This window comes from Lotus japonicus, chromosome 1 (assembly GCF_012489685.1).
Source record: "Lotus japonicus ecotype B-129 chromosome 1, LjGifu_v1.2".
Classification (NCBI taxonomy): Eukaryota; Viridiplantae; Streptophyta; class Magnoliopsida; order Fabales; family Fabaceae; genus Lotus; species Lotus japonicus.
Window position 1 is genome coordinate 64,762,409 of NC_080041.1, and position 12,023 is coordinate 64,774,431.

Consider the following 12,023-nt stretch of genomic DNA (forward strand, 5'->3'; position numbering starts at 1 on the left):
AAGGCAACACCTAATTTAAATTTAGGAATATGAGAAAGCGACCTTGGATTGGAAAATCAAAATGTAGCACGTTGAATTGGGAATGGGGAAGCTCCCACCAATGCAGTGCAGCAGCAGCAGCAGCAGCAAACGACAGGTGCAGTGACCGTTTGAATTCGAATTCAAATTCAAATCATAAGCTCCTCCAGGCTCACACACACTCCCCAGATCCCTCAACCCCAGTGTCTGTCAATTTCAAACTTCAAACCAACACAAAACCACGTGGTCCCCACCCCGCTCCCTAGTTAACGAATACCGAGCCCGAATCAACGGCCCAGATTCTTCCCCATTTCAAAAACCCTCCCTTTTCCCCGCCTCATTACCTCATTTAATAAATGTAAATTCAACCCAATTTATTGCACTCACTCACTCACTCACTCTCTCACTCACGCTTTTTTCTTCTTCACAGTAACGCTCTGAAAACCAGAGCAAAAAAGCAACAACACAAACAACACACTCTCTCTTTCTCTCTTTTTCTTTTTGTTCTTGCTTGGTTCTTCTTGCAAACAGAGCTAACGCATTGAGCAAAATTTGAATAATGTCGTCGAACAATCATCGCCGTTCATCGTTCTCTTCCTCCACCGCATCGTCGTTAGCCAAACGCCATGCATCAGACAACAACAACAACAATAACAATAACTACGTCGTTGGTGCGGCGGCGGTTAAGGCTCCGGCCGCCGCTTCTCACTCCGCCAAGAAGCGTCCCCCTCTCTCCAACCTCACCAATCACATCGCTTCTCGCAACTCATCGTCACAGTCATTGGTATTACTCACTTCCTTCTTTCTTTATTCGCCTCTTAACAATGTAGAGAGAAAGAAAAACAAGAAAACCTAATCGCCAGAAAATTTTGATCAATTTTCGTTCATTTCTCTGTAAATCAATTTTCGATTGTTGATTCTGCAAATTTCTTAGGTTTTGAAATTTGAATTGGTAGGTACCATGCGTGAGTAAATTTGCGAAAACCAAGAAAGAGGCACCTCCTAAAGTAGCACCTGCTTTGCCGAATGTGAAATCTGCTGCTGCTGCGGTTGTTTTTCCTAAGGTTGCTACTGCTACTGCTTCGTTCACTGAAAGGAACGAAGATGATGCTGCTGCTGCTGCTTCAGGGGCTAGAGTTTCTGTTCCTGTTTCGACCAGCATGGATGTTTCCCCTTGTAAATCTGATGGGTGTTCGGTTTCTATGGATGAGTCCATGTCTTCTTGTGATTCTTTCAAGAGTCCTGCTGAGATTGAATATGTGGACAATAGTGATGTTTCAGCTGTGGATTCTATTGAGAGGAAGACATTCAGCATTTTGAACATCTCTGATGCTAAAGAGCAAGCAGGTTTGATTCAAATTGTTGCAGTTTTTGCATTTCTTGTTTCCCATTTTTAAAATTTATGATTTCTTAGTCAAATTTACAAGAAATTTGGCCAATCAAGTTTTGGGATGTGATTTCTTATACCTTTAGTTAGTACTAGCACCTTCTAATTTGGTTTCATTTATTTGTTTGCAGGAAACATCTGTAGTAGGGACATTCTTGTTGAGGAATTGGAAAAGGGGGAGAAAATTGTTAATATTGATAATGATCACATGGATCCCCAGCTCTGTGCTTCCTTTGCTTGTGATATCTACAAGCACCTGCGTGCATCTGAGGTAAAAACCTTCATTCTCCCTGTTAACAATGATCTCTGTTATGTTCACACCTTATATGGAATATTAGGATTTGTTCTAATTTTGAGGTCTTGACTTGAAACATGCCAAATATAGCTAATGAAATAATAATTAGTAGTTATTCTGATTGTTCTTATCTTTTGCAATTTTTGGAATGATAGGCAAAGAAAAGACCTTCCACAGATTTCATGGAGAAAGTTCAGAAGGATATAAATACCAGCATGCGTGCTATATTGATCGACTGGCTTGTGGAGGTAATGTTTGTTTAAAAGTCAATTAGTCATGACTAATGTAGACATTACACACCCTGCATTTGAGCCTTGCCACATTTGAAGTTGCAAAATAATACTGATATGAATTCATTGCAAATTGGGAATGACAACACTATTCATGATAACATGTGTCAAATTAGAGTTCATTCATTATCTAAACGACTAAACATTTGTTTCTGAATGTAGGTGGCTGAAGAGTATAGACTAGTACCTGATACATTGTATTTGACAGTAAACTACATAGATCGGTATCTCTCAGGGAATGCAATGAGCAGGCAAAAGTTACAATTACTTGGGGTTGCCTCCATGATGATTGCCTCGTAAGGATGCACACAAGTCCCTTGTGTTTTCTGATTGAAGGGTTTCTACCATGATTTTTCTAGCTACATGAAGGCATGTAGTAATAAGATTTGGTTTTTCTTTATGGTTTGCAGGAAATATGAGGAGATTTGTGCACCTCAGGTGGAGGAATTTTGTTACATAACTGACAACACATACTTCAAAGAGGAGGTTAGGATTTGATTTCTTTGATTAAACTTTGCACTTGTATTTGAAGTGTGCATATATCTAAAGCAAATCATTCCACCATGCAGGTCTTACAGATGGAATCTGAAGTCTTGAATTTTCTGAAGTTCGAAATGACAGCCCCAACAATCAAATGTTTCTTAAGGTAGTAGTAGTTAAAGGATAACTATCACATTGGCCTTTTGAAGTACTTTGACACTGACCAAATAAATTTATTTTAATCTGATTTCAGACGATTTGTACGTGCAGCTCAAGGAGTTGAAGAGGTATTTCCTCATGCGATTCTGAATACTTATTAATTGGTTTTAAGAATATGGTAAAATCAGTTTCTAATTACAGTCAAGAAAACATGTGTACAGTGGTACTACTAGTTATTTCCAATTTTCCATGTTATAAGATAGCATTGATGAATGATGGGTCATGGTGGTTAATTCCTTTTGTCGCTCTTGAACCATATTTCTTGGAATTAATGTGAAATCCATTTCTAAAGTATTGCCCCCCTCTTATAGTGGTTTTATCTGCATTTCTCAGGTCCCTTCCCTGCAACTTGAGAGTTTGACAAACTACATTGCCGAATTGTCTCTCATGGAGTACAGCATGCTTTGTTATGCACCATCACTTGTAGCTGCTTCTGCAATTTTCCTGGCCAAATTTATACTATTCCCTTCAATAAAACCATGGGTATGTTGATTCTTAATAACAGATTATGCAGACCATTACCAATGGACTTCAATTTTTAATAACAGATTATACTTTCTTTTTGCAACAGAGTTCAACATTGCAGCATTACACACTCTACCAGCCTTCTGATTTGTGTGTTTGTGTAAAAGAACTCCATCGCCTTTTTTGCAACAGCCCTAATTCTAATTTGCCCGCAATTAAGGAGAAATACAGTCAACACAAGGTAAAAAGGAGGACACTGTCCCCTTCCTCTTACCTTGGAAGCACTTCATAAGATTTTTTATTCTATATAACCTGTTTGAGTAGTTTTCCTCATAGTTTTTGTTTGCGTTTCAGTACAAATATGTGGCCAAGAAGTACTGCCCTCCTTCAATACCTTCAGAATTTTTCCAGAATTGAGAGGAGATGACAGTCCAATTTCCAGTTGGATAGGATTAGATTGACATAGCATTTCTCTCCAGAGAAAGGCTCTTTAGAAAATATCAATGCTTCAAGAGTTAACTTGTATTGATAGCTATTGCTTCAGCATCATTAATGGCTAGAAGGAATCAAATGTCTAAATTTGTTGTCCAAATTATCTACTACTCTACTCTCACATCTCTCACATCTCTCTGGAAAATATGACAAATTAGTAGCAGAAGCACCTTATTAATATTTCTAAAACATTAATATTTGTATCACATCTCTCTGATACAACATGCTCTTAATATTTGCTTGTGCAATTGAATGAACAGCTTAATTAAACATTTAAATCAATAAACTCTAATCACATAATAAACTCAATAAAATAAGTTCAAAAGAGCTAATGTAGATACAACATGCACTTATTCATAAGCTAATATGTAATGATTATCAACAAAAGCTTAAAAGAGCTTAATTAATAAGACTTTTTTCCTGTAAGTAGTCGTTTGGCACTGCTTGTTTAGTACATGATACATACATAATCCACTGAAGTTTAGCTTACTGACTAGCATGACAAGATCAAAATCCCAAGAGTTGCATGCTCAACATACATGTACCATCAAGATGATAAGATCACAATATACCATGCTCAATCTACATTTTTACATCCCTTATTTTTCAAGTATCTTTCATATCCAAGCGCCCGTAGTCTGCAGCTCAGAACTCAAAAGTGATAGCATATACAAAAATTAGAGCAGAAACGAGCATATCACACACCACATTGAGGCTTTGATAAAGGGATAGAGTAAGGGCAAGAAGGCAGACCCAAAGCCATCCTATTGGGAAAGTCATTGAGCCAATGACAATCTTCAAAAGAGCAATAAAGTCCACCCTTAGGCCTCTCAACATTCACAGGCTTCATATACTTTGGTGCCCAAGCTGGGGTTCCATCCTCATATGAATTATGGGTCAACCTCTTTAAACCCGAACCGTCAAACCCAATGGTGAATATTTCACCATAGGGCTGGTAGGCGTGCGGGTTTGAGATTGGCTCTGCTGATATGCCCGCATAGTCCGACGTGAACACCAAATTCTTCCCGTCAGGGCTGAAATACGGGTGGTTCGTCCTCCCACCCGACCCGCTCTGAATCACCTTCCTCAACCCGGTTCCATTCGGGTGGATCAGGTAAAGCTCGAAGCTACCACTACCCGGGTCATGGCGGTCAGAAGCAAAAGCGATCCATTCTCCGTCCGGTGACCAATTGCACATGGTGTCCGTCCATGGACCCTCCGTCAACCTTCTAAGTCCCTTTATCTCTCCACCAACTGCATCCATCATGTAGAGATTCTTGTGACCCGTCCGACCCGACCGGAACACGATCCATTTCCCGTCCGGTGAAGGTGACGGGAACGCGTTGTTCATTCCATCGACAGTCAACTTCTTGATGGTGTTACGGTCAACGTCGATGGAGACGATGTCAACCCCGGCGCTCTCCGGGGCAAAGGTTTCTCCGATGGCGGTGTAGATGACGCCAGGTCGGACACGGTCCCACGCGGTTGAGAACGCCATCGCGTCGGAAACCTTCCGCAGGTTTGAACCGTCCCGGTTCACGACGTAAACTCCCGGCATCTCCACGTAAGCGATTTGGTCGCCGGAGGGTGAGAAAACGGGAAATGAACCGGTGAAGCGGAAGAGGGTTAGGCCGGGAACAGGGCTCTGAACATTCTCGAGCAAGAACTGGGGGCTTTTGTTGCTGGATTCTCCTCTGCACTTGTGGTATCCGACCCGGGACGAATCGGGTGAGATGAACGGGTTGAGATGGTGGGAACGGGGTGAGACGAAGCGAGTAAGCTCCCTGAACTCTTTGTTAACCAGGTTGAACAGCTCGATGTGGCGGAAACTTGAACCTGGCCTTCTCGTAGCGACGGCGATGAACTCGTGGTTTCCCGGTGAGGTCGCGGGAGTGAACGCGTGGAGACCCGGTGGCGTGACTCGTTCAACGACCACCGAGTCAGCGGAATCGGCGGGGAGGGTGGCTCTGTAAATGCTCCACCACTTGTCATCGCCTCTCCGGTGAAAGTAAATCGTGCGATCGTCGACCCAGCAAGGCCAGCCACCGTGCTCGACCACCTTGACCCGGTTAGTTCCGTCGCGAGTCAGGAAGATGTAGATGTCTGTGGTGAGATCCTCCACCTCGCCGGACCATCCAGCGCTTCCGTAGGAGGCGACCGCAGTCCACACACCGGAGGGGGACAGGGCGGGGCTGAAATCAGCGACGCCGTGAGGGGTGAGCCGTCGGGTCAGACCCGATTTGAGGTGGGTGGAGTAAACCGCAGCCCAACTGACCCGGGACACACCTGGGTCTTCATGGGTCGACACATACACCAAATACTCACCATCGCTGGTCACGCTAGGCTTGTCTTTGATGGAAACTTGAGCTTCACCGAGATGATTCGGTAACAGAGGGAGTTGGATTCTCTCTGTGGTGAATGATTCGAGGGCAGATCTTCTTGTGGTGGTGGTCGCGGTGGTGTAAACGGCGTCGTAGTAGATGGTGGGGAGGCCGCTTCTCTCGGTGACGTAAACGAGTTGCAGGGGAGGAGGTGGGTCAGTAGGGAGTTGGATGGCGGTGTTGTTGGCGAGGAATTGGCCGTTGAAATTGACGGAGCGGCCGTCGGTGAGTCGAAGCTCGTCGTGAGGGGAGGGTGGTTGGTGGTGGTGAATCGGGAGGGAGTAGATGTCGAAGGAGTAGAAAGCTCTGCCAAGTGTGGTGAAGATGATGCTTTGCTCCTCCTCAGATGCTAAACATAGTGGGAACAGCAACACTATCAACAGAAAAGGTAAGTGGTGTGGTTTCATTGTTACTACTGATTGTGTGTGTTGTGAAGCTTGCATCTTGTGGTGAAGTGAATGGTGATGATGAGTAATTGAGTATAAAGTGGAGCTTTTTCATATGCTTGTGTCTTTGTCCATGCCTGTCAATTTTTATCTTTGGATATCTCTGTGGCCCAATACTTGCAATTTTTGATCATCACATAAATTTGGAAACCAAATCTAGGAAGCTCTAGTATGTTAATAAATATCATAATGTATGTATGTACATAAAATGGTCTGTTCTTTGTTTTGTTTCTATCTGTTTAAGCTTAGGGCTCGTTTGGCACGCCGTATTAGGCATGATAGTATAAGCTTATACAATACATTATGAGTTTATCCATTGTTTGGTGATGACATTGTATTGTATAAGCTTATCCATCAAAGTCCCCTTATACGTTAAAATGACGTATTATTTAATCCATCATGTGAGTGATGGATAAGGCATGATAAGGTTATGACGTATAAGTCACCATCACCACCACCCTCCATTGCTGCCAACTTACACCACCATTGGCACCACCACCGCCACCGGTGTTGCCGCCACCACCTGATCACCGTCGTCGCCGCCACCACCGCCCTACCGTCACCACAGGTGTTGCCGCCACCACCACCACCACCGCCCTACCGCCACCACCACCATAATCGCCGCCACCACAACCCTATCGCCACCACCACCATAATCGCCGCCACCACTCTATTGCCACCACCGCCACCGTCTTACCACCACCACCCTATCGTCGTCAACACCACAACTACCACCGCCACCACCAGTGTTGCTGCTACCGCCACCACCGACACCACAACCACCATAATCGTCGTCACCACTCTATTGCCACCACCGACACCACAACCACCACCCTATCGCCACCGCCACTACCATTGCCTCCACCCTCCACCGTAGCCGCCACCACCTTACCACCACCCCCACCACCCTATCATCGCCACCACCACAACCACCATCGCTGCCACCACCACCACCAACCTATCTCCACTGTCACCACCACCGCCACCAACACCAACCTACCACCATTGCCACCATCACCACCAACCTGCCACCACTTCCATCACCACCGCCACCACCGTTATAATCACATCCATATTTGATTTTTATTATATATCATTATTCAATACTTCATTAAACATAAAATTGCATTAACTTAAACGATATGGTAAATTATACAGAGTATGACCAAACGCTGGATAGTATAAGAAAGTTATCAGGGCTTATACTATCAGGCGTAATACTATCAGGTCTTATACTATCAGGCCTTATACTATACGTCGCACCAAACAGGCCCTTAATGTTCTATCAAATTTCTTACTCAAAAATCGAATTTCTTATTCCAATGTTTTCGTGTGCACTGACGTCTGCTGCTGCAGATATTTGTTGGGATACTTGATTTTGGGGTTGTTAAATTGCTCTATGTTTGCAATTTTTCATTCCGATTATTGTTGTTAGTTGTTACATTTTGTTTTTTTGGACTCGATATGATTGGTGCCTACTGCATGCCTCATCACTTGCCACATCAATGCTACTGTTACCATCTCAACCACTAGCTTACACCAACCAATGAGATACAAATCGGGAATGGTGGAGGTTGGCGGTGGTAGTGGTGGCGGCAACGGTGGTGGGGACAATGGTTTGGTGATAGCGATGGAAATAGTGGTGGCAGCGACGACGATGGAGATGCTGGCTATGGAAGTGGTCATGGCGTCGATTATGGGCCAGAGGCGATGGTAGTGGTGGTGGCGGCGACAACAGTGATTGAAATGAAAACAAAAAATCAAAACAAACATGTTTTATAAATTTGAACATGAAAACTTTTGTTAGAAAATGAAAATAAAAAAATCAAAACAATTTTTTTACCTCAAACCAAACAGACCCTTAATGTTCCCGAAACACTGAGTTAACATTTTCGTCTTTTTTAAAAACCTGGCAGTGTACCTCTCCTTCAATATTTTACGGCTTTAAGCAATCTCGAACACACTCAAACGAAAAAAAATTGAATAATGGGAAAAACATAATTACCAAAAAAGGGTAAAAAAAATTGTATTTACTGAAATGGTGTGAATTTGGACAGTTGGGTGCTTGCGTGTCAAGGAGGTGGCATTCGCTCCATGCAACGCGAATCCCAAGTGAGTTCGCCCCACATTACGCGAATCACTTTGCATGGATTTCGCCCCATGTCACGAGAATCAAGTGACATCACCTAGAAGGCATTTGTTTCGTTTCAAGTGATGCGAGTCCTTTACTGTGGGACATGATGGGATGTAGGAGACATGAATGATGCAATAAATTTGCGTGAAGGGGGTGAGTTCAATAAATTCGCGCCAGGGGAAGCAAATTTAGTGTCCTACGCGCAAATCAGAGCTTATAAAATGTTGTTGCGGACTCATTAAGCTCACACTAAAAAAAACAAACTTCAATAAAAAAAAACATTGTTGAGCTCATTTTCAATTCCTAAAGATGAGTCAAGTAATTGCTTATGTCTGTGACAACGGTAGAACTTACCAGGACAGTGAAGGGATGATGTTTGAAGGCACAAAGAAGACAATGCATTTAAAACACAACATCACATTCAACAACTTGAAGAAGAAAATTCATGAGAAATTGAAGCTCCGAAGTAACCAAGTTATTTTGTCGGTGGCCTTTAGGTATTTGTCTTTATCTAATCCAGTTCAGTATACAAGTCTTGAGATAATGGATACTGATGATGTGGCGGTCATGATGAACATATTTACTCAGTAGTCTGCCCAACAGTCAGTGTTGACCATGTTGGAGCTTTATCTTCAAATTGATGAGAGCAAGGCAGATACCAAGATGACCCTTAAGTACTACTATTTCAAACGCCATCAAACATTTTAGATGCTCGAATTCAAACGAACTTATTTTAATGCCTACGGTCCCAATTATGAGGATGGATGCCTTTGGAGGATGAGGGCACGCATTGACAAAAAAGCTAGAACCTTCATCCAATTAGCGATGTAGATCAGCAATTCGATAGATAAGCATAACATTACCAATTTCCCCAATGCTGCTCCTTTACGTGTAAGTCAGCGTCGAGAGTGTTGTGAATACCAACCTCATGTATTGATCACCGATTTCTGCTAGTCTTATTAACATAGGACCTTCATCCAATTGGCGATGTCTATTGTTCCAAGCTGAAATAAAATGTGTATGCTTATCGACCAAATCCCAATCATGTTTCCCCGACAATGACATGTCATGCACCTTAGTAGCTTGGAGAGGTCTGTCAGGAACATGTTACTGAAATTCAAATTGTTGCATCACCCGATCAAGTTGATTCCATTAAACTGAGATGCAAATAAGTATCACAAGAAAGGGAGGGTTTGAATTGTGTACTTGAAATTTACTTTTTAAACTTTGTTTTAAGAAAAGGATATAAGTTCTTTTGTAAAAACGTTTAAGTATGACTTTTCACAAACTGTTTAGTGCAGCGGAAGTAAAACAGTAAATATGACATAACGATCAGCACACAGAGATTTATACTGGTTCACCCTAAACGATTGAGCTACGTCCAGTACTTGGCCACCACCAAGATTTTCACTAGCAAGTATCAAGGACTTCTCCAATACAAGTATTTCGACAGGACTTCTCCAAGTATTATCACGGACTTCTCCAAGTATTCTACAAGACTCCTCCTACAAGTATTGTTCAGAACTTCTCCAAAATCTTACAAAGATTTAAATCACTCTACAGGTATTCTCTTCTTTCAAGAGTAGGGGTAGAGAATTTATGGCACTGGAACTCTAAGTGTTTGGTTTCAGATATGACTTTGGATCACTTAAGAGTTCTAACAAAAGTGTAAAGAGAATAAAGAGATATGACTCTTTTAAGGTACGAGGTTTTCTCTTTCACTTGCAGAATTTAATGGCTTGTGTTTGACACTTAAGAATTTATGCTTGAGCTTTGAATGCTGTTGAGAAGTTTGAAATGAATGCTTGTATTCTCGGAGTTGATTCTTCTTTTCTTCAGATCTTCAAGAGTGGCTTAAATACTTGTTTGCTAGTGTTGTAGCTGTTGTGAGACAATATCCAACCATTGAGATAGCCGTTGTAAAATGAGATCGAGCCGTTGATTCAAAAGGCTTGGTTGGTAGCTTCATTAAATGTTGCTTCAGAAGCAAGTCTATCCTTTAGCTAAAAAGATAATATTTGTCAGCTAGTAGGTGGTGATAGACTTTGGGCTACTTTTCAGACATGAGACAATTTAGCAATTTGATGTTGACGGCTTGTACTTTTCCTTGTTGGTTGCGTGCATTTTGCTGAAGCAAACTTGTCTTCATGTGATCTAGTTTGAATGCAAAACAAATAGTTGTCATTTGATTTGAATGTGGGACAACCGTTTGTAATCAAACTAAGACTTTGGCGCTCAAAATTTGTCTTTGTTAGATCTGACTGATGACGTGGCATTGAACGATCAGAGACTTGAGGCTGAAGAGAGATTGATCCTACTTTACAAAACTGTTCAGTAGCAACATGACTCTTCTTCTTTCTGAGATATTTTTCCTTTAGAGGAGTGATAGAACGTTGAAGCGTGTAGTATCCTTTTGAGTTTCTCCTGAAATCAGAAACGTTATCAATAGTTTAATTTCCAGTTAAACTTCTTATATAAAATTGTTATGATCAAAATAAGATTTAAAAACGTTATGATGCGTTTGAACTTAACATCAACAATATAAAATGATATTATGAGTGTTATACATCTCCACAAATGCATATTATCCCGACATATTTGAGGTAGCTACTGCAGAACACTACGTGGATAAGGCATCTACACGAACTACATCCGCAATAACAAGGAAAAGAAGAAGAAAGTGTAGACTTGGATGAATATAATATCACACTGCTATATCTTTAATGACAGGTACTAACTTGTTCAGTTTTAAGTGTGTCAAGTTTGTGCCACCACCAAGGTAACTAATACCCTATCCATTCAGCATTATCTTTCCATTTATATAATACAAATACATTAGGTTGGTATATGTTAGAGACCCTGTAAATTGATCAACTATTCAAATTTGAAGTAACAATTGGTTGCATACTTGGCTCCAAGAGCGTGCCCTTCAATTATAGGGTGAAGCTCTTTGAGGGGGCCAACATCAAGAAATCTCATCCAGACCCAGAACTATATGAGTTGTATACAACCACTGATCTCCACACGTGAGAGTTTGGTTGCATGACACCTTTCCTTATATAGATTGACAAGTATCGCAGAACCCCAACTATATTTTCCAACTTCCTCAAAATTCCCCAAAAGAGGAAGATACCTCAGAGGAACATGCGACCCGCGAAAACCTCCAAATATGCGCATGATGTATGCCCGTGCAAAACACGCCAACTGCTAGGGGTTGTTAACGAAGTCTGGCACATAGTTAGAAGTCTCATTTAACAACCTAATTTTCAACGCACCTCATCTTATAGCATCCTTCGGGGGAACCTGTCCCAAATATTTCTCAATGATGGCAGAACAATTACAAGAGGTGGGACCGGTGACAACGTTACCATCAATCTTCAAGCCCAGCTGTAATGCAACATCATGAAGAGTTATGT

General features: G+C 41.9%; 2 protein-coding genes across 2 annotated transcripts; one reads left to right on the top strand and one right to left on the bottom strand.

The window, feature by feature from the left end:
- The first annotated feature begins 397 nt into the window (after positions 1 to 397).
- On the top strand, positions 398 to 3,749 carry LOC130738684 (cyclin-A1-4-like). The gene is made up of 11 exons (XM_057590791.1): positions 398 to 802; positions 975 to 1,365; positions 1,537 to 1,676; positions 1,856 to 1,948; positions 2,153 to 2,286; positions 2,401 to 2,476; positions 2,560 to 2,636; positions 2,724 to 2,757; positions 3,023 to 3,172; positions 3,261 to 3,395; positions 3,509 to 3,749. The coding sequence occupies exons 1-11, from the start codon at positions 578 to 580 to the stop codon at positions 3,569 to 3,571; spliced, it is 1,518 nt and encodes a 505-aa protein (XP_057446774.1). The 5' UTR covers positions 398 to 577; the 3' UTR covers positions 3,572 to 3,749.
- Positions 3,750 to 3,996: 247 nt separating this feature from the next.
- LOC130738672 (uncharacterized) lies at positions 3,997 to 6,589 on the bottom strand. The gene has a single exon (XM_057590772.1). It carries the CDS (start codon positions 6,468 to 6,470, stop codon positions 4,344 to 4,346), a length of 2,127 nt encoding a protein of 708 aa, XP_057446755.1. The 5' UTR covers positions 6,471 to 6,589; the 3' UTR covers positions 3,997 to 4,343.
- Between the last annotated feature and the right edge of the window lie 5,434 nt (positions 6,590 to 12,023).